Raw genomic sequence first — 23802 nt, 5'->3', positions numbered from 1 at the left:
AAAACCATCTTGCAGCAGGAATCAGCAAATTACTAAACACCTCTCTAGGAGCCACTTTGTGTTATTTCCAAACATGAAAAAAAAAACAACAAAACCCTAAACCAAACCTACTGAAAATTTCTAAGAGTTAATGTGACACTCCAGAACACCTGTAAATCCAAGCCATATTAGGTTCATTCTCTAAACAGAGATGGGCAAAGCCAGTTTGCATCATCTTCAAAACAAGTGGGGTTTGAAGGTCCTGTCATGCAAGTGTCCTCTGCAGAGCAGCCATAAACCAGTTCTTAATTGCATCTTACCCTGAAGAGCCCACATTTAATCCATCTTGCCCTAGAGCAACTTGAATCCACCTACCTGTGAGAGTGTCAGATTTCATCACCTGCTACAGCACATGGCTTTAAAACGTGTTTACTACAGGGACTGGTTTTGTATACGGTCCGAATTTAACGGGCTGCAGAAGTTCCTGGGATAAAACTGTCTGGATAATACATCACAACCAAAGAATATCAACAGAGCAACAGTCTTGAAAATGCTTTATTGAACTGCATGTCTTATTGTAATGTGCAGAAGATGTGTTCGTAAAGACTACAGCTTGAAAATTTTTCTGAAAATCCTCAACAATCAATAAAAAAAGTCCCTACTGGGGATAACTCTCAGGATAAGCAGAGGCCTCATGTAAAGTTTTCCCTTGAAGCATTTTCTGTTGCAGAGACTAGAAGAAAACAAAGCTAGTACTGCTGTGTGTGGAAACAACTGGGATTTGAGTTTTATTTATTTTTAAAAGGAAAAAAAAAAAAGAAGAGGAATGGAAGTGGAGTCCGTCGGGCTGCTGCTTTTGCTGCTGTCGTTTTGGATTAGCATAGATGTCAGTCCTGCTTAGAACACCACCTGGTGTTCAAGCCTGTGAATTTGCTCTAAAGCACTAGCAATGCTGCAAAGATGGAAGGAGAAAGAGAGAGTGGGCGTGAGGTGAAAAACATCTGGACAGACACCAATATGACATCACCCTAGTTTAAATTTTCATCAGAAGCTGTGTGCACTTTTATAATCCAGCTTTTCTTTCTTTAAAGCAAAACAACACAACACCAAAAAACCCAAACCCAAACATTCTGTCCTTGTCTTGGGGCTGTTACAGGCTTCTACGCACAGGAACACCATACTCCCCCTTTCCAAACTGGCAGGGTTAGCGGTGTAGGCATGTAGGTGGCTTTTTCAATTTCTTTCTGTACCAGCAAAAATAGCTCTAAGAAACAATAAATAGAAGGTGCTAACGTTAGCATTAAAAATTCCATTGTAATACACTGACAATCTGGGCATCCAACTCCTCAGGCTCCCCTGATAGTGAAAGGCATCTGCAGACTAGGAAGCAAATACATAAATAACTCAAAATACAACTGAGACCGTGAAAGGCTTTTTAAACTACGACAACATGATCCAAGTTAACTTGGTTCCTAAACAGTGATTATAATGAATTGCCTACAGCTGAATAAAACAGATCTAACAGTTTAAAAAAAAAATAAATAACAACCATGGGGAGGGGGGAACCAAAAGAGAGAAAAAACTTTAAACAAGTGAACACCGTTTGACTTCAGGGCACACAAAAGCCCCCTTCAGTAATTCCAGCCCTGGCCTTACTGTTGTGTCTCCTACAGACGCATAACATGAAGTTCAGCGCCACACCGAGGTGATGGCTAGCAGGGCGATATTAAGGTCACATACAGCAAAAGGCCGCCCCCTGGTCACCACAGCAGATCCATCCTGTGCAAGGACAGCTCAAAGGCGTCATTCTGTCACACAGTATTTGAAAGCTAGTGCTGACAAGCAATTTGTGGCCAGAAAGTAATGTTTCTCTCAACGTAACCTCTGAGTAATGGGAAAGCTTCGTCTCTTATAATTTTACTCTTTGCATTTAATTTTTTTTCCAAAGACAAGGTCACTAATAATTCATGCACGCTGCAAAAAACGTCATGCAGTAGTTAAGGTAAACCATCCAAGCAGTTTTTATTCATTAATATTCATAAATACACACAGCAGCTTCATTAGAGATTTTTCATTTTTTGTTTCCTCTTCAGTTTGAATGTGGAGTATTAAGAGAGCCTTTTGCATGTCAAGGTACAGGACACAGAGCTTTTTGCTCTGCACTGCAACCTACATTTACCTGCTTAAAGTAAAAATTAGTTAAGTGGAAATGATTATCATATATATCTTTTCTCTCTTTCTTTTGAATGTACACAATGTAACAAGAGTGACAGACCTGAAATTACAATCACCAAAACAAACCCAAGATAGTTGTTGTCCACTTTCATTGGCAAATACAGCACAGAGGACACTGTCTGCAAAGTGGGATGTCATCAAAGAGGAGGTGGAGGAGGCTCATTTCCTTTATTACTCTCTTTTAAGTTTAGGTTTTCTAAAGCAACATCTAGAGGCATAATATCTACACAGCCCATAGCACCAAAATCTGCAATCTCCCCCCGCTCATCCTCATCTGAGGAAGAACTTTCTTCCCGCATCAAAGTGGACAGTAGAAGCTCCTGAACAAACAGACTGCAGTCTGCCCGTTCACTTTCCATCGACTGACGCTCTGCTTCCGACATCTTCGGGTCATTCAACCTGCACAGCAGCAAGGGAAGAGAACACAGGCAGTTGGTGAAAGCCCATTTCACTGGTAACACTACTGACAAGTGCCAAAAGGCAGTAAAAATCCACTCCATCAGGACAGTCCTACTTGCCCTTTGGCAACCTCTGACACCTGAGCGCAGCAGTCCTGTATTGCTGAAACAGCGAACTGAAGCTTAAAGCTAAAGAACAATAATAAAAATCCCTATTTGTAAGATTTCCTGCTATCCAGGACTCTCTTAGGGAGGGCTGTTACAGCTTCCCAGACAATCACAATGTGCCCTTTTTTTTTTTTCCTCCTAGATCAGCCTCTAAGTTTGCACATGCTATTGTGTGAGGTTCACCCAGGACAGGGTGAGTTTGCTTCATGAGCAGTTGATAGGGGATGCACCCAGGACAGCTATTCCAGTGGGCTATTGCACACCATAGGTGCTGTGAGGGGGGCACTGGTGTGGGTGGGTGCATTAGGTGCTGGTGCTGTATTTCATGTTACTCGTTTTCACACATGGCTTCTTTACTGTTGTAATTCCTGCAGTTCCCTCTTGTGTTGTCCTGTTAAATTCTCCTTACCTCAACCTGCAGGATTTTGCATTTTGCTCCCGATTTCTCCTTCCCATTGTATCAGGGGGAGGGAGGCAGTTGTGTGAGTGGCTGCATGGGGCTTTAAACCACAACAGCCACAAAATGTGTTACTGCAGGCATAAAGCCTAGAGATTCCCAAAGTGTAACAGAGCCAGGTTTCCTGATAGACAAGGAGACTGCTTGTTCTGAAAGACTCCGAAAATCTGTAAACATTTGCAGGTACTTTAAGTTTTTGAAATAATGAGTTTCTGATTGAAAGATGTCACTTATTATAAGGCACATGGTAAAAAACACGTTGGCTGAAATCCAGGTCTATTGGCACAGCAGCTGTTCAAATGCCCAGACTCTTGCACAACATCAAAAAGAAAACCAAGACTAGGTACAGGGAATTAGAGCAGGGGGGTGTGTGATGTATTTTAGTTCAGGTCAACAGTAAACTTTCTAGAAGAACAGGGGGTGACTCCTCTTTAAAATAATCCTGGGACCTAAGCATAATTTCTAAGATAAAGGATGCCATTAACAGAATACTTATTGGCTTTGCTATCCAATCACAAAAAATAAGTAGTAAATAAAATAATTAGCATGTATAAATTCCTGTTCCACCTCCAGCTTTTACAAGACATATTTCCAGTTAATACTATTGTATGTCTTCCCCTCCATTACAGCTCAAATGTATATGCACTTCTTTTGTTGAAAGTAGTAGGGAAATCAAGCACAATTTAGTCAAGAAACATTCCCTTTGTTCCTAGGTACAGCAACTAATTTACCCATTTGCCCACTGCTTAGGAGCAAAAGACAGTAGGTTTGAAAAGATGTTACAAACACAAACAAAAGCACAGTGTGCTGGCTACAAACCTGATAAAGAATCTGGCAGAAGGCCCCTGCCTGGAGTCGAACCTTTTTCAGCCAAAACTCCAAACCAGCCCGCTTTTCAAGGTTGTCAGAAATCCATACTCAGGTCCAAACCTTTAAACGTGTTCCCAGGTGCAAACAACAATGCACAGCACGCTCGCCTCTCCTTTTTGCAAACACTATTCCACCACTGGATACTTCTGAAGCCAGGTCCTGGAGCTGGCTTCACAAAACCAGAATAACTCCCTTTTAAGCAGCTACAAACTGCTGCCCCTGGATACCAAATAACTGGTTCTCCTTTGGAGCTAGAAACGTGGATGAAGCAAGTTTTAAATACCATCACGTCTACCATGAGGATGTTCTATCATTCATTAGCTGGCTAACTTTGAGATGTATTTAATCAGACACTTGCCTGCTAGGGTGTGTGCCTAGTAGTTTGGTTCCATTGACCTTTATGTCTTTATCAAGACTAAGGCAAACCAGAAATAGTGAAAGGTAAAAGCACAGAACAAGTTACCTTGTAAGAAGAAACTGGGAGTTCTGGACAGTCTGCTGACTGTTTTCTGTGTTAGATGTGTTGGTGGTTGTTGTAGATTGTGTCATAGTGGTGTTGATATTGATCGTGTTAGTACGTCTAGTTGCATTGCGCGCAGTCTCCAGTTGTTGTCTTGCCGCTTGTGCATGTTGTCGTTCCAACTGCAGTTGCATCTGCAGCTGCTGTAACTGAGAAGCAGAAGGGCCCGAGGAGTTCAGCTGTCCTCCTGCAGAACGCCTCACGCCTGATAGCTGAGATAAAAGCTCTGCCAGAGAAAAGAAAGTTTCTATGATAAAAACCTCAAGTGAGCTCTACACAACAGAATGAATACACCCTGAATCCCAGTGCATCCATTCCTTTTTTCAGTGAATAGCTGAACAGCCCATGGAGATCCTGGAAGAAAGTTCTAGCATTCACTGTCTCACATGACAAAGACAACTGAGTCATCTATCCAGATGTATTCCAAGTAAGTCCAAGTTTAATTCCTCCAAAACAACAGAAGAGCCACTCTGTAAGGAACGCCTGTCCTCTGCTGCAATCCTCCTGAAGCTTTGAGTCAAAATAGCAATTTACTAAGGATCAACTTCATTTTGGCTTTGGTTGGTGACTTTTCCTCTCAGTGGAAGTTCCCTCGAAACACAGGCTTCACTTTCCCTACATCTCAGAGGGAAACTACTGCAGCAAAGAAGAATATAGTACTGTTGCTTTGAGTATTTCTACTAAATAAGCATGGCCTGTCATTCAAACTGAAATAGGCAAGCATTTTTACTGTAGGGGTTTTTTTTCCTCCAAAAGAACAGAGAAGGCCTACAAATAAAAAACCCTATCCATAAACCCTCCAGCTCAGAGGGATGGAATGCTTAAAGGATGTTTCATTCACTATTTTTTAAAATAAAAATTACTGCTCAGTGCATCAGTGCAGAATTTCTACTGCACCCTATGTAGCGGCAATTCTTACATCACTTCCTGCTGCAGGTGATGTAAAGGCAGAGAAAAAGGTGGACAGTATTGTTCCTGCCCCTCACCTCTACATGAAGTTACTCCATAGGTCATGACAATTTTCCTTTCATTGCATTGACAACATATAATCCTTCCAAACAGAGCTTTCTCTGAGGAATTAAAGCAAAATGCAGTTGTTTTCAGTGTCAGGAACTTGGTATGGTCAAATAATTTTTAACAGCACTGACAGCAATACCAAGATTAAATAACTTGTTCTCCATTGTAACTACTGGAACGTGCCACAGAAGGAAGAAAAAAGTAACAGATGCTATAATAATTTTAAACAGAAAAATTCTAGTGGACTTTCCTATTCATTACTCCAGTAAAATGGAAGATAAAAAGCTTGCAGACAGGATTTAGATGTATTTATTCCCACTGTAAGCTAAAGCTTAAGAGTATGGTGAAACATTATTTGGAAGATGTGAGCTTGAGACATAGTCTTGGTATTAAAAAGGACATCCAGCTCAGGGTGCAAGTGAACTCTAAATGCAAAACCAAAGTTTCTATCAGGAAAGATGCAGCAGAATGTCATTTTATTATCCCACATTTGATGCTGCTAGGTGAGGTCCTGTGAAGCTGAAAAACCTCAGCAGCCACTCCACATTCAACTGAGCTGAACTAGCTGCCCTTCTAAAAGAAAGGCAAGGTCTTCCAACTAGAGGCTTCACAAACATCCTCACTCCTTGAACAAATTCCAGTCCTTTTCAGACCGTCCTGTGACCTCACACTGTTTTCTTCTCTGGATTAAATACTTCTTCCTAGCTAATTTTAATGAGTTAAATCAGGTCACAGAAGGCCAGTGAGCACCAGAGCCAGAAGGTGGCAGGAAAGGGGACCATGATTAAGGAAGGCAGTGGAGCCAGAGCTCCCCTTTCAGAGGAAAGGCCTCATTAATCTGGCTGACTGACTACCTCCCTTTGAAGAAGTCACAACATGACAGTAGGAAGCTCCAGTTATGCCTTCCTGGCATCTGAAGTAAAGATGTATTATGCAGAAATTCAGGTTTCCTTAACATGCTGGGATGGTCAAAGACCACTACATAAAAACACTTTGATTTCTCCTTAGGTAAAGGCTATTTGCTTTCAGAATTGTCTTCATTCTCCATTTTTAATTTCCTGGGGGGGAAAAAAGTTATTTTCACATCAAAGCTAAACACAAGCAAAACAAGTTATTCCTGCGAATCCTAGTGACACAGCTTTATCACCTTCCGGTGTCGAAAATGGGACACCCTTCCCCATCTCACAGTGTTTTCTAAACTTGACCAAAATACCTAGCAAATACTTGCAGTAGTACACTCACACAAGAATTTAGAAGTACACCTAAACCAATAATAATTAGAAATCCACAATATTGGCAAATCTGGCATTTGAACAGAAGCCTGGATGCAAACCGAACACTTGAAATGTCCATTAACATGCAAATTCAGCTAATTTAACCTTGAGACAGATTGTCTCCTCTGTAAACCCCTGTATCCACGTGGCAAATTACAATGAGAGGTACTACTGCAGGTGATGGAAGCTGGACACCATTAGTGGTCAAAAATGTACAAGACCTGTGCGCAGATAAAGTTTGGGAATAAGCCTCACACTGTTTAGAATTAAAAGCACAAGCTGCAGGCAGTTGTTTCAGCATTTCCATGCAAAGGAGGTGCAACAACCCAGTGAAGTGTGCTGCTCAGCTGCAAGCAGCCACCAGCTACACTAGCATTGTGGGCTGTTACCTCTACATGCAGATTCATACAGCAGAAAGCAAGGCAATTATTATTGTCCTCAATTTTACTTCCTCTGTGCAAGAAGGACACTGAAGTAAAATCTGTGGTTACAGCTCTTACCAGCTATAGGATCCATGGCTTCTCTATTGCTTGGAGAATACGAACTCTGAGAAGACGAAAGACCAGCAGGGGAACTGCTAGTAAAGTGCATGTTTGATCTACGTGCGCGTGGGCCTCCCAGACCCCGGCCTGGGTGGAACATCCTACGTACATGCCGAACACCACTGGATTCATCGTAACCAGCAAGTTAAGAAAAAGGAACTGCATGGCAGCGAGTGTTTAACACTCAAGTGAAAGTGAACACTGTTCTTCATTCATGATTCACCCCCTGAAGCAAAGCTAAGGTACTACAACTTTGTACTGCAGTACAAAGTGTAAGGTAGTACAGCTAAGGCTGTGGCCATGATGCCAGTCAGACTTACCATTAGGAACTCAAGAGACCCAGTGCTGCATACATTAAACTCTGTTTCTCCAGCTTTTTGTGGTGCCTATGAAACATCAGGACTAATTTCTATAAGGGCCTTTTAGATCAGATTTTTTACTTGGTAATCTGAAAACACCAACAGACACATGCTTGGCCAAGCTTTTTACAGAGACCTAAGTATTTTATTCTCCCTTCCTAATTCTTAAGTACTGAAAAGAATTTTTAGAAGTGTATTGCCATAGTAATTGCTGTATCCACACTAACTTTTGTACTTCATGCTTTTATCCACAAAATTCACACCCTTTGCTTCATCTTTGCTCTCTTAGCCAAAGGGGAAATCTTAGCCATTTTCTTAACTAATTCCAGTTATGACGATGACACCTTTCATTTTCCTGTTTTCCTCCACTTCATATCAGACATTCACATTTCAAATCATACCTTCTGTACAATTTTCCACACAGGAGACTAATCAAATTTTTAGGTAATTTTTCTCATAAAGTTTTTAACACTCATTTGACCAAGTCAGTCAAGACTTTATTTTAAAAAGCACACTAACATAATCCATTAGTGCAAAATTAGTGTAGGCTTGTGTGTCTTACTGTCAGTAGACTTCTAGTTGAGATCCTCCTGTCTCCCATTTTCTTTACTTACTGTGTAAATAAAAGGTCCTGTGTACAACTCATAAAACACAGTTACAGTGCAGAACGTCAGGATATCATGGAAGTCAAGAACTGAAGATGGAAAACATTGACTTCTCATGGCAGGAAATACCTTCTGACTATTACAAAAAGACTTGACAGATCATTTGCCTCTCTCAAACTTACTAGCTACACAGCAAAATATCTAGTGTCTGTGGGGTAAAAGGACAGTTTCCCCTGGCACAGAACACACGATGTCTAGCATCTCTCTTAAGCATGCTAAATCTGGCTGCTGCTGGAAACAAATGCTGCATTAGATAGACCACTGCACCTATGCATCTTGGCAAGTTTTTCCTAACCAGACCTGGTAGGGAAGGCTAGTATCTGGGGATTTCTCAAGCAAAGGACTGTGGGGTAACTAACTGCAAGTGTTAAGGTATTTTGAGATAAACATGACTCTTCAAATGCTAGGTGAGCATGCATCCAAATCTTTCCAGCTATGCAAGAGTAAGGAAAGCCTTTATAAACCTTAACTTGTGACAAACAGATAAACTGAATAGCCACGTGAGAACTATTCATGTAATCCATGCTGAAAAGCTGCATTTGATAAATTTGCAAGTATTTTCCTGCTCAAGTAGGAAACTGGGCTTTAAAGACTGCAGAAACAAAGGGCACACCTTGCAATGGCAGCACACAATTCATAAAAAGATATAAGAAGCCTTCTGGGACAATTTAAAAAAAAAAAAAAAAAAAAGGCAACACACACCTCAGAACCAAAATAAACCACACATGTCCAGACAATACCTGGGACATGAACTCCAGCAGATCCTGCAATAAAAGCTTACCTCAGACTCTAACAGAAAATTTTAGTGCAGGATAAGTAAAAGCAAAGAGCCTTCACTATCCCTTTGTACGTGACCCCTGTTACAGAGCACAGAGAGTTGCTCTGTACAGCTCCAAGTTCATAGAACATCTGGGTTGGAAGGGACCTTTAAACTTCATCTAATCCTAGTTACCCTGCAGTAAGTAGAGACATCTTTAACTAGATCAGGTTGCTCAGAGTGCTGTCTGATCTGACCTTGAATGTTTCCAGGGACTGGGCATCTACCACCTCCCGGGGCAGCCTGGGTCAATGTTTCACCACCCTCAATGTAAAAAATGTCTTCCTTATATATAGCCTAGATCATAGGCTACAGTTTAAAACCACTGCCCCTTGTCCTGTCACAACAGCCCTTGCTAAAAAAAAAAGATTGTCTCCATGCTTCTTACAGGCCCCCTTTAAGTAAGGCCACTCCAACATCTCCCTGCAGCCCTCTCTTAACAACCCCCCAGCTCTCACCTTTTCTCATAGGAGAAGTGTTCTAGACTTCTGATCCATCAGGTTTACATCTCTTTTGTGCTGAGGACTCCAGAGACGGACACACAACTCCAGGAAGGGTCTCCCCGAAGTGGTGCAGAGGAACAGAAATACCTCCCTGCTGCCTAGGTTACAGTTTGCTTCCTGAGCTGCACACTGGCTCATGCTCAGCTCTTCACTCACTAGTACCCAAAAAGTCCTTCTCCACAGGGTTGCTCTCATTCCTGTCATCTCCCAGCCTGCACTGACAATGAGGACTACCCCAACGTATGTACAACACCTTGCACTTAGACTTCTTGAACCACATGAGGTTCACGCAGGCCCATTTCTCAAGCTTGTCCAGGTCCCTCCAGATGGCATCCTGTCCTTTGGGCATGTTAACTGTACCGCTCAGCCTGGTGTCACCTGCAAACTTGCTGATGGTGCACTCAATCCTATTGTCAATCTCTGTTGATGAAGATACTGAACAGTGCTGGACCCATATGGACCTAAGGGATCACGCTTGTCACAGATCTTCATCTGTACATTGACCTATTGATCACATTCCTCTGGACATGGCCATCCAGCCAATTCCTTATTCACTGGACAGTCCACATTTCTCAAATGCAGAAAAGAGGGCTGTGGGGATTATTCTAGATAGCTCTTCCCTTGTCCACTCAGAATCAGTCACTGCATCACAAAAGGACACTAGGCTGGTCAGGCAGGACCTTGCCCTTAGTGAAGCCACAGTGACTGTCTTGAATCACCTCTTTGCATTAGCATTGCTTCTAAGAGAATCTATTTCATGATCTTTCCCAGCACAGATGTGAGGCTGACAGCTCAGCAGTTCCTGGGATCCTCCTCTCTACCTTTTTTAGAAATGGGTGCAATGTTTCCCTTTCTCCAGTCTTGAAGGAATTCACCCGACTGCCAGGACTCTCCAAATGCCGTGGGAAGTGTCTTGGCAACTGTGTCAACCAATTCCCTCAGGACTCTGGGATGCATCTCATCAAGACCCACAGATATGGTCAGATTCCTCAGGTGGTCATGAACTTCATAAGAGAATGTTTAGAAAAACAATGTAACAGTATCAGCCAGCGGCTCCCCCATTTTGACAATTACTCTCCCCTACACTGCTGGACCTTGGATGAGAAGTGGCATCTCTTCTTTGTTTTTTCCTAATTCAGATCCACATGTTGCAGATAAGCTGTAGAGCCCCATGTAGAACAGCCACTTCAGGATATACTTGTTATCAGGTTTTGGAGACCTGACAACACTGATGATTGAAATGAACATACACGCAGAAAGTTCTATGTGCATTGTTGTCAATGCTGAATCACAGGCAACGGATATCACAGCCGTGAAAAATCCATCGCGGATCTGACACCAAAGCCCTACTCTGCATTTGAAGAGACTGATTTTCTGAAACAACACACATTAAAAGTCATCTGGTGGCACCTCTGATACTGGAGGGGAATTCAAAGTTGCAGAAGGATGAACTCTAATCAAACATTGTGCAAGGAGGCTGTGGATGCCCCCTCACCAGAGATGTTCAAGGTCAGGTTGGATGGGGCCTTGAGTAACCTGGTCTAGTTGAGAGGCGTCTCTGCCCACAGCAGAAAGGTTGGATGAGATGATCTATAAGGCCTCTTCCAGCCTAAACCTTTCTATGAGTCTGATTTTTTTCATTTCAGTAAGGGAATTTAAACTTCCTTGGCTACAGAGCAGTTAAGCCCACACTGGAGACCTGCAGTTTGACCTGCAGTACATTGTGATGCAGGGATGTAAGTTTTCTTAGACAAAGCATATTAGGCAGGTGCTATGAAGAACTCACAGGTCACAGAATCACCAAGGTTGGAAGAGACCTCAAAGATCATCAAGACCAACCCGTCACCCAAGACCTCATGACTAGACCATGGCACCAAGTGCCACGTCCAATCCCCTCTTGAACACCTCCATCACCTCCCTGGGCAGCCCATTCCAATGGCTAACAACTCTCTTGGTGAAGAACTTTCTCCTCACCTCGAGCCTAAACTTCCCCTGGCACAGCTTGAGACTGTGTCCCCTTGTTCTGGTGCTGGTTGCCTGGGAGAAGAGACCAACCCCCTCCTGGCTACACCCTTCCTTCAGGTAGTTGTAGAGAGCAATAAGGTCTCCCCTGAGCCTTCTCTTCTCCAGGCTAAGCAACCCCAGCTCCCTCAGCCTCTCCTTGTAGGGCTTGTGCTCAAGGCCTCTCACCAGCCTCGTTGCCCTTGTTGTAGAAAGAGCAGAACCAAACCAATACAAGAAAAATTACTCAGTGACTCACTACACCAGTCATCAAGCAAGAGCTCAGAGTGGTCCAAAGGCCAGGAAAGATCCAGGGGTCTTGAAGATTTCCCCCCCTGCCCTCTCAATCTCAACCTACCTTCACCCAAAAGGAAGGATGGCGTGACTCTGCTGTGGGGGACACTTGGCTGTGGAAGACCTCCCTAGACACCTGGGACTAAGCTCACATGGTCTGTACCCTGCTCTTGGGAACTGCTGGGATCTTTGCTCCTGTCTACAGGGAAAGATGAAATAAAGACACCTACTTTTATTAACTTTGTAGTGCTCTCTGCACTATTCATCAGTCCTTCATGGTGCAAATAACACTGAAAGTACTGTGTAGCAATTAAAATGTGCATTTACCTTGTCCTGATGCTAAACCACAATAAAACTAGCAAACTTGAATGCAATCAAACACAGAAATGAACTTACCTCCTAAATGCTCTCTCTCTTTTATTAGTGCAATAAGCCATAGTGCAAGGGCTTGGATTTTATCTTTTTTAACTCCAGTTGCTTACATATTCCTACTTTTTTTCCCATTTAAAAAACTTTAAACAAAACCCCCACTATCAAAATAATAATAATGCAGTCATTTTGTCTGTTTAAATGAGACACAAAGGGATACTTTGGAGAGCTTGCTTACTGTAGGCAGGCTACAGAGCCTCAGTATCACTACATAAAAAGAGTAAACAACAATATATTTTATCAGTTAGTCTTGGGGCAGGGGGAAGGAAGTAAATTGTTTCTAGAACAAGGATAAAATCCCAATAGTTCCAGCTCTACAGCCATTTGGCACAGATAAATATGCATAACCCACTGTTGAATTATCTACACTGAAACATCCTGTTTCCTAGGAAATCTGAAAGTCTTCCAAGTTATATTGCAAAATGCCAGTAATAGTATGAAATTATGTTACTAAAACATGGTGTTAAAGTAGTTAAGCAAGTTTAAAATCATTAATCTAAATCAGATAGGCTCAAATCACCCTCAGTCATCCTTTTTATGTCACAAGTAGATACAGCACACTACTGAACCTCTACACATAAAGCAGCATCAAGACTAATGATAATAAAGGATAAAACCACAAGTGCAAGTAAAAAAAACTCTGTGCCAAAGTTCTTTAAATGCTTTTGCTGTTAGAGCAAAAAGCAAACTGGCAAATAAACCTTTCTGACACACAGATCTTTATCCACTTAAGTCTGAAGAAAATCACAAGTATAAGGGTCATACTATAAAGGCCAATACATGCCATTGCAACAGTTTAGCCTCAACTTGAAAAGGATATTAAATCTCTAGGAGCTCTGTGTTCCAGTGTAAGATGAGCTGCAAAATCATCTGTGACGTGATTTGGATCCCCTCCAGGCAATGCTGCACATATTGGACAAATCTGAAATTACAAAGTGAGAAAAAGCTCCAGCTTTATGAACTGTACATAAACCAGAACTCCTGTAATTGAGTCAACCATTAGACATCGATTCTTTTGTATTAAAATCACATTCCAGGTAATCAGGGAGGGCAGCACGTTCAAAAATCCCCAGAAAACATACTCAAGTGCAGACACTGATTTTGGACATATTTTATTTTGATTTTCAGACTACTAAGAAAACCAGAGCTAGAATTTTCAAATTCAGTTTGCAGTGCCTTGAAAATTGGTCTTTGTATGCCAATCTGGCTATAGACAGCAGAGCCTGATTCAAAAGGATTACTACTTATCTGCTTGACACTTGTCTCAGCACAGGACTCAGAATGAAACCACACACAAGTTATTTGCTGAAGTTTCGAACTGAGACCATCCACCCAGGCAGTGCATAACTGCTACAAGTTTGTCAGAGAAGGGCTGAACTCCACACCCTTTCACAACAGTTTGGAAGAAGGCACTGTCTTCGGCTGAATTGTTTTTCAAACCAAAACATGCTAACCAAGCAGGCTAATAGTAACATTACAACTGCCCCAGTTATGATTTGCCTTTTTAATAACTCCACAACAGCTTGAAAAGCATCTTCCATTCCCCTTTACAGCAGTTTTGCAGACTGACTTTGAAGTTTTGCAGATGGCAGACAAGATTTACAGATGGTAAGGGAAAAAAAAAAAATCCATTCCACAAAATTCATCCCCAAATATTAAGAGCACAAACTAACAGCACTTTGACAGCTATCTTCAGCTGCTGTCTATGAATTTCTCTGTGTTCCACCCAAACAGTCTTGCCTTCATGGAGCAATTTTTGTCTGCAACAAAGACCAGGTCCCCAGTGCTTTTCATATATATTCTCAAGTTGTTGACAGTAGATTTCAAAAGACTGCAGGCACCAACACCTATATAGTAGCATACACATCTGTCTTACTCATATGTGAAGACACAGAAGTATATTTACTGTAAAATCGCAATTGCTTTTGACTGCAATTGCTGCACTGTTAAAGCCATTGTGACTTTAAGTCAGATCTGAGCAGAAATCCAAGCATGTTAAAAGCTTTTTGCTACAATGCCTTCCTCTATTTTTGATGATTAGCATTTGACTTCACAGCTCTCCTCTTCCCAGATTCTTGATCACCAGAGGTGCCATACCAACAGACACACTTCAGGGCAAAGACAACTTTCTGCAGTGTAAAATAGTAAGTACTCCACTATGTCAACTTGTCAGATACCTATCCTGTTAGGACATAGGAACAGATATATAGTGGACAGATAAGTTCATGGATTTCAGAACCACTTATAGCTGCTTAATCTCTGAGTGCTTCATACAGTAGCAAGAGACAACATCTTCGAAGCAATCTTTTTTCATTTAGGCTACTGAGGAAGCATAGGATTCTGGCATGAGAACACCACCATGCTTCTGAAAGAAAGGGTTTTTGCTAACAGGACAAAGGCATTACAAAGTGCCTATACTTGAAGAGATAAAGTCCTCAGAAAAACATTAGCTAAGAAAAAGTTATGAAGAACAATGAGAAAGAGGGAATCTAAGTATCCTAAACCCTTATCTCTAAACACGAACTAAACTTGCAAGAACTCTAACTGGGAAAAGTTACTGAAGGATTATTTAACAAAAATTTAGTCCAGCATAATATCTGGCAAAATCACAACAAAGCATCACTGATTAAGCATAACACAGCTAAAAACCATTGTTACCATAATGTGCAGAAACAAATGCTGCAGATGAAAGGAAAACATTACCTGATGCTTCTCCTGAAGCTATAAGAATTTGTATTTAAAAAAAAAAATTAAAAAAATCACTGTTACCCTGAACAATGCCTAAAGGATGGCTGGAAAGTCCTAAGTCAATCAAACCCACCTCCCAGCTTCTGAAGTGTGCTTATGCAACCGTTACCTCCCTATATAAAGGTAACCACTTTGACAACAGTTATGTAACCTCAAAAAGAGACACTCCAGTCTTCATGAATAAAACAGGAACCAATCAGACTGTCTCAGATTGTTCATTTCATTACTGTAAGAAACACTCAGTTTTATCAGCAATGTATTAACAACCTAATCCTTACCAATCCCATACAAGGAACCTAGTTACTGCGCTGTAGTTGGTTGCTACAGTGCCATGTAGTAGCATAAAAATTGTTGTCTCTGTTCTGAAACGAGATTCAAAGGTGACTGCTGATGAAGTTTCACAACATTTTTGAGTTTACCCCATTCTAGTTGAGTTCTGCAGTTTATTTGGAACACTCAGCTGACCTGAAATCCAATACCAACAGTAACAATCATCATAATGACAACCAGATTCTCCTGTAGCTGCCTTTTACTGCTTACTATTACTCTTGGGCATTTACTGGAGAAGAAATACTGGTCATCATTAAGGTCATAGCACTCGCTAAAATAATTTAATTTGTTCTTTTATTGTGTAACCTTAGAGGTCCTGGTCCTTATGGGGGACTTTAGCCACCCTGCTATCTCCTGAAGGGGTAACACAGCATGACAGCAATCCAGGAGGTTTCTAGTGCACTAATAACTTCCTTTTCCAAGTGACCGATGAGCCAATGAGGAGAGGTGCTCTGCTGAACTGCATACTTACCAACAAGAAGGGAGACATTTGGGATGTGAAGGTCAAAGGCTACACTGACCTTGAGATGGTGGAGTTCGGGATCCTGAGGGGATGGAGGAAGACAAAGAACAAGCTCACAGCCCTAAAATTCAGAAGAGCAGTTTGGACTCTTCAAGTATGTGCTTGGAGGAGTCTGTGGGATAAAGCCCTGGAATGTAAAGGGGCCCAAAGAAAGCTTTTTAGTATTCCACAATCGTCCCCGTCAAGTGTAAGAATGCTCCACCCCAATGAATGTATCCCCATGTATCAGTAGAAGTTGGGGGCTGCCCTGCTGGAAAGCAGTTCTGCAGAAAAGAGACCTGTGAATCCTGATGGACAACAGGATGACTATGAACCAGAAATGTGCCCTTGTGGCCAAAAGTATCCTGGGATGCATTCAAGAAGAGTGTGGGCAGCAGGTCAAGGAAGGCTCTTCTCCCTCTCTACTCTGCCCTGGTGAGGCCTCAGCTGGAGTAGCATTTCCAATTCTGGACTCTCCAGTTCAAGAAGGACAGGAATTGCTTGAGAGGCTACAGAAAAGGGCTACAAAGACAATTAGAGAACTAGAACAACTCTCTTATGAAGAAAGGCTGAGGGACTTGGGGATTTTTGGCCTGAGAAAACTGAGGGGAGATATTATGAATGCTTAAAAATAATTAAAGGATGGGTGTTGCAGTTTGAGCTGGGTGCCCCCCTGGTGTGTTCATTTCCTGTGTCCAGAAGTCCAGCCCAGAGGGATGGACACAGGAAATTGTGTGTATTTCCTACCATAATTCTTTGCACCACTATAAGATCCAGTGCGGAGTCTGGCACTGTCTCTCTTCTTCCTCCTCCGCCAGCCGGTAACTGGGGGAGATGTCTCCTGGCTTTGGGCCTGGCTAGGCCCAAGGCCACGGGGGGATGGGCAGTCTCAGGCCTGGCCAGCTGAGACTAGCCCAGCAGAGGGAGGGGGAAGAAGGAGCCCTGAGGGTCTCGGGTGTACCCTCAGGTGGGAATGGGATGCCTCTGGGTTTGCTTTGAGATCTTTCTTTGTCACTGCGCTTTGGGTTTTCTGTAACATTCACTGCTTTCTATTTAAACTTTCATCACTTTTGCAATCCGTTTGTCTGAGTGTTTTATTCCTGCCTGTGGTGGGGAGAGGGGGGGGCTACCTCAACCCAGCACATTCTTGGTAGCAGAGGATGGTTGTTGTGGGGAGGGGGTCTGCCTCTAAACCCACCACAATGGGTGTCAGGAGCATGAGGCCAGTCATTTTTCAGTGGTACTCAGTAACAGGATAAGAGGTAATGAACACAAAAGTGAATATAGGAAGTTCCATCTAAACATGAAGAAATTCTTTATCTTGGGGGTGGTGGTGCACTCAAACAGGCTGCCCAGAGAGGCAGTGGAATCTCCATCTCTGAATTAATCCAATGCCTGCCTGGACACCATCTGGTGCAACCTGCTCTTGGTCAACCTACTCTGGTGGAGGGGCTGGACTAAGTGATCTCCAGAGACTTCTTCCAACCCCTATCACTGTAATTCTGTGTAATATGAAATCAGACAAAACTACCGGGAGGCCAACGTGGATGAACAAGACTTTCCTAAGGAAATGCAAACACAGAAAGGAAGCACACAGTGGTTACTTTCCTAGGGTAACCCTGGAGGAATACAGAAACCTGAGCATCCCAGGATAAAGTACAGAAAGCTAAAGCCCAAACAAAATTGAATCCTGCAAGAAATGCCAGAAGTACCTAGGCAACAAAAAGGCAACCAAGTAAAGATGTGAGTCCGTTGGTCAAAAGATGGGGGACCCTGTTACAGAGAACACACAAAGGTTGAAGTCATTACCAGCAAGATCAGCCCCAGAGACCAGGGTAAAATTCTGGTGTAAGGAAGACATTGCCCTGGTGGAAGGTTAGAGAACACTTAAGTGAACTGGACATGGGATGAACCCACACGTGCTGAGGAAGCTGGCAGAGGCAGTAGCGAGGCTGCTCTTGGTCACCTTTGATCAATCATGGTGAATGGGAGAGGTGCCTTAGGACTGAAGTAAAGCAAAAGTCATTCCTGTCAAAGGGTGAAGAGAGTCTGTGGAACTACAGGCTGATCACCTCAGCTTGATTCCTAGGAAGGTGATGGGGCAGCTAATCATCTATTTCCAGGCATGTTAAAGGCAAGAAAATTATCAACAGTAGCCTGTATGACTTCACCAAGGGGAAGTCATGCTTGACCTCGATAAACTTCATCATAGAAATGACTGGCCTGGTAGATGACTGGAGAGCAGTGTGTATTGTCTACCAGTTCAGAAAGCCTCCCATAGGATCCTCATAGACAACCTGTTGATGCACAGGCTAGATAAGCATACAGCATGGAGTGAAAATTGGTATAATGGGTGGCCTCAGAGGGTGGTGGTGATGTGGGAAGTTTCCAGATGACAAAACTGGGAAGAAAGGCTGATGTGGCAGAGCACTACACTGCCATTCAGAAGGCCCACCAAGAGGCTGGAAAAATGGGCTAACAGAAACCTTTTTGCAGGAGTCAGTGGAATAGCAGGTGTCTAGAACCACAGATTAAGTGTCTTTGCACCAAGTTCTAGAAGTCAAAGCTGCAAACAAGGACATTTCAAATAAAAAAACCTGGAATCTTAAACATTCCGTGTCAAGAATAGATCACTGACATCAAGTGGTGCACATTAGAATTGCAATACTAAGCTGCCAAACAAAGTCATCCAAATGTGGCTGATGCTGTATTTTAAAGTTGTGAAGAATCTCTCAAGGAAATTATAAAAATTCCAGTATGTCAGTATGCTAAATCATGAGCTCAAAGCACAGATTATGATCCTGTATTTGTTTAAGAAATATCAGAACAGCTTTCACTCTCAAAAAGGTGGACAAACCACCTCCCTATCACTCCTTTGCACAACAGCCTCAATAGGTTTGGAAAGAAAAGGTGTGTTTTCTCCCACAGAATTCCATGAAAGTTAAGGAAACTGGAAGACAAAAAATGAAGAAATATTTAGAAGTAGCTTCTTCACAATGTATTGGCAAGTAATCTACTTCAAGCATTCAGATTTTTCTAGGAATCAGTTAATCTGAAGAGCACCCAGGATGCCATGCTAAGCTACTTTCTCTGACTTCTGAAAACAATTAGGGAAGAAGGCCTAACACCTCAGATAAACAAGTGTCAACAGAAATACTTCAAAGTAGTGCATTTTAACCCTGTCAAGTGTCCTAACGGTTAGAGATGGAGGAAAGACTCTGCTTTAACAGCAACAGTTTCAAAAGAATAGCAGTTTCCATTGCATAAATATTATCAGATTCATTACACAAGCTGTTTGAAAAACATACGCTGTCGACATGTCTTCATCTCCATCAGCTACAAAAGATTGGCTCAGCTGCAAGTTACAAGCAGGATAATTACAAACTGGTTGTGAAAAGGGAGATGTGGCTGCACTGAACAAACATGAGAACATTGCAGATTTTGTCTTACAGGATAACAGACTACTACATACAGCAACCATAAAAATAGAAAGCATTCCTATTATGATAGCCCTAAAACACAGAATTTTGATGTCACCCTCAAATGTAGATATATGTTTTAAACAGAATTTAAATGAAGTAATGCTTCCAGAAGGAACAGGAAGATACCAATTTTCCAGAACAGAGACTCTTCTTAATATACTTCCACCACAAGTGGAAGCCAATTCCAAAGCTTCTTACCACTTCTGTTGATGTTTCTGCATGCTCAGAAGTAACGTGTTCTTGAAGAGATGTTTCTGTATAACCCATTTTCCCACAATAAGGACAAGTGAAAGACTGTGGCTGCTCTACAGAGAAAGCTTCTCCACCATAGTACAAATCTGTAAGAAAAATTGTTTAAATAGAGGTTACTTCAAAGCAGTAGCATCATTTTGTTTTGTTCATGTGAACTTGTTTCCAAACATACTTCAATACAATCACTGCCAAACTAATTTTGTGTTTAATACAAATGGCTATTTTAATCTTCTATAAAGGTCATATTCAAGAAGTGTTCAATTACTGATGACAAAAAAAACCCAACAGAGACTACATTTTGTTTTCATTAGCAAACAGAATGCAATTTTCTAATACTCAATAGGAGCTAAGACTCCTATGATGATGCTGATACTGCCAAACCTTCACTTTTCTTCCACCCTTCTTATCCCAAGTACAGGGCCACCTAAGACACTTTTCAGACATGAGTTTTCGAAAGCTGAACTCTCAAAAGTACCTCAAAATTTTGAAGTGAAAATTTTATGTCCTCAGTGATGCCATATATCAATATTTATAGTACAGCTGAACCACTACTTCACAATAAGTAGCTTTTGAAATGTCTCAAATATGTAAGATTGAAAGTGAAAGAGGAATGTAATTAGTTACACACTAGCTGCATCTTTTAGATATGCTGAATGTAAGCACTTTTGCACTGACAAAAACCAGACACTTAAGTTGCTAACAATGAAGCTCCCCACCCTCAACACGACAATTTATCACACTATCCAAGGAAAGAATGCAAGATTTGTAGTAATTTCTGCATCTACTATCTAAAAAGAAAAACCTGTAAGTTTTCTCCTATTAATAACAGTTTTCATACTGTTGAATTAAACCCTGTTAAGAGTCAAAAGTAAACGGTAAGCTACAATTCACACATCTACCTATATCAACAGCCTTCTGTTCTCTGTTTCTAATGAAGTTTTGCTTACGTAACAGAAATCATCACACAACAGCTTGAATTGGAAAGGACCTTAAAGGTCCTCTAGTTACAAACCCCTGCCACAGGCAGGGACATCTTTGACTAGATCCTTTTGCTAAAAGCCTCATCCAGCCTGGTCTTACATGCTTCCAGGGGTAAGGCATCGACCACTTCTCTGGGCGACTTGTTCCAGTATCTCACCACCCTCACAAGTAAAGAACTTCTTCCTAATGTCCAATGTAATTAAACCCTGCTTTAGCTTAAAACCACTGCCCTTTGTCCTATCAGCAGAGGCCCTTATATATAGTCCCTATCCAGCTCTCCTGTAGGCCCCCTTCAGGTACTGGAAGGCCACTATGAGGTCTCCCTGGAGCCTTACCTTCCTCTGTCTGTGGGACAAATGTTGTGATATCAACCAAATGAAATTTCTACAGCTTATTTTCTTATTCTGATTTAAAGAAGCCACAATAGCATAATAACCAAGCAATGCAGAAGTAGCCCTCAGAATCCTATTACTGTTATTGAAGTACTGCCTCAGTACTTCACTGTGAACCTTCTTCCAATTTGCTATCTATATTGTTCACGAAGACTTAAAAAGCACAAAACAACCCCTCCACCCCCACAACAAACAAAATCTTCTAATCCAAAAGATACATTTATCAAAGACTTCCAAAATAGAAATATCCAAGTTGCATGAAAAAAATACACTTCTTAGACATGATTCTTTGATTCTCTGAAGATAGGCATTTAAGGGAGTAGTACTGCAGTACATTGAAAGCTCTAACATTCAGCGCTGGTTTAAGGCTTCAGTCCTCCCACCTCCATGAGCATTTAATGTTTACAGCAATGTAGTCCTTTTAGTTTATGTGAACATTCAAGAATAACTGTTGCTAACAGGCTAGGAAGTTTGAACTCTTATCTCAGTAATGACCAGACATACCCACCAGCAAGCAACACTCTTGTAAAAATCTCAGGAAGATTTTGCAACTTGTGTGGCACTGAAGCACTTAAACAAAGCATACCTGCAGAGAAGGTTGCAGCAGCTTCTAAACGTGAAGCTGATTAGAAGCAGCAATTGTTTCAAAGCATATTTATTATTCTAATAACCTGGTGTTATCAGACCAAAGATTATTTTCATATATATAGATATGCCAATTAAAAAAACATTCAGTTCTTGCATGCTAAATCAAAGAAATCTTGCCCAGTTTTTAGAGAATGAGTACCTACTCTTATCTTCAGTGTGCTAATACTGTTACTTGTAAGTAGAAGCATGAAAATCCATATGGTGATTGAAGACAGACATTATACTGGTGTTTGAAATGGTCACTTACCAAAATCTACTCTTGTTAATATGCACTGCATTGGGTGATCAGTTGTATGCCTCGTTGTTGTTGCACCACTTTCATAACAAGTTGCACACAGATCGTAATCGTAGCAAATTAAACACTTGTATCGGCGACCTCGAAAATTTCCTTTTAAACATGCATCACAGCTGACACCTGTAAACAAATAAAACTGCTTTGAGACACTAATAGATGCACTTTGAATTTTTTAAATAAAAGGCAGATTTGTTGTGATTTCCTCTCAGCTAAAAGGAGCCAGCAATCTCTGACATACACAGCTGACAAGACTCAATATTTAAACGCATTCATGTCTTCACAAGACATTGCACCTATTTTACTGTAAGAATTCAAGATTCTAATTTTGGGAGAGCAAACTCAAGCACCTGAAATAAGAGTAGATGATAAATTATAAATTCTCTTCATATGCACATTTCTACATGCACATTTACATAGCAGTATTGACTGGTATTTTGACTTTTCTGCTAGGAATCTCAGGGCAAGCATTCTTAAAAGAATAAATGGTGTAACAGCTAATCAAGATAAAAAAAGAAAACAAGCCAAAACCACCACCAACAACAAGCATAATAAGCAAACCAACCACTGACAAAAATCTACTACCTTTTCAGCTTTTATTTTCACACTCTGCAGTACTGTGAACTCTGAAGAACACCATGAACACCCCCTGACACCCCTGAGGTAGAAACTAGGGCTTTTTCCCAATTTTAAATAACAGAAAACAGTGAAGCTGGTTTTTCAAAGTAAGACTACAATCCCTCCCTTCACCCTCTTTTTCTCAAGCTCAGTCTTTGTACTGTAAAGTAGTCACACTGCACATGTCAGAGAAAGGTTTTACATCTTCCAAAGGTTTTATTTTTCCTCTGTGTGGTCCCAGTTTCCTTTTGGTTACTTAGTTAAGTGCAGAAGTGTCAGCATCTTGTAATCTGTCTGCAACAAATCAAGGGCCTCCACAAAAGCAGCCAGTATATACACTTAAGGCAGGAGATTTTGATCAATGTCCTCCTTTCAGCATCAGCTAAGCCACGTTCTTCCTAGTTTGGTACAAGCATAGCAAACCTTAGAGAAAAAAACCTGACAGAACAAAGTAGTCACATTAGCCAACTCCCTATTTTAAACCTAACTTCCATAGGACTGCTATTAATTGCAGAAACAAATTCCGTGCCTTCCTGCTGTGTTACTCCACTCTGATCTGAACAGAAGCTTCACCATATGTATTACATATACAGGAATGCAACAGTAAGAGATTTCTTTAACATTTCTGTTACTTGCTCAATCTATTACATCATCACATTCAGATGAACAGGGGGTAAAATTTTATTATTTTTCCCTTTAGTTTCTTTACCTACAGGGGTACCTTAAGGCATCATCTAATGATTTCTAAAATGTAAGCACTGTCCTTACATGAATGCCGAACCTATTTTTGAAGTTGCCTCTTTCTCCTTTGAAACATCACTCTACGTGAAATGAGAAGAAAATACATCAAGAATCTCAGTTAATAGCATCAAATAACTACATTTTGAGGATAGCCTTGTTATCCTGTCCAAAGTTTTGGTGTGTTGGGGTTTTTTAATCTCTCACCAGACACCTTTCCTGATGTTTCATTCAAACTCTGAAGGTTCTGTAACAATCTGAAGATTGAGACACCACGAACAACCTAACTTC

The 23802-nt window shown here is 41.3% G+C and overlaps 1 protein-coding gene across 1 annotated transcript in view; it reads right to left on the bottom strand.

Moving 5' to 3' along the window:
• Window positions 1–1576: 1576 nt before the first annotated feature.
• LOC104307679 (E3 ubiquitin-protein ligase KCMF1) overlaps window positions 1577–23802 on the bottom strand; it is a 48228-nt gene continuing 26002 nt past the window's right edge. The window contains 6 exon segments of the mRNA XM_054177761.1: window positions 1577–2613; window positions 4571–4853; window positions 7419–7593; window positions 13349–13450; window positions 19789–19928; window positions 22111–22278. Of these exon segments, the coding sequence (XP_054033736.1) occupies window positions 2352–2613; window positions 4571–4853; window positions 7419–7593; window positions 13349–13450; window positions 19789–19928; window positions 22111–22278 (1130 nt within the window). The 3' untranslated portion in view covers window positions 1577–2351.

This window comes from Dryobates pubescens, chromosome Z, assembly GCF_014839835.1.
Source record: "Dryobates pubescens isolate bDryPub1 chromosome Z, bDryPub1.pri, whole genome shotgun sequence".
Taxonomy (NCBI): domain Eukaryota; kingdom Metazoa; phylum Chordata; class Aves; order Piciformes; family Picidae; genus Dryobates; species Dryobates pubescens.
This window is presented reverse-complemented; position numbering and strand designations above follow the sequence as displayed.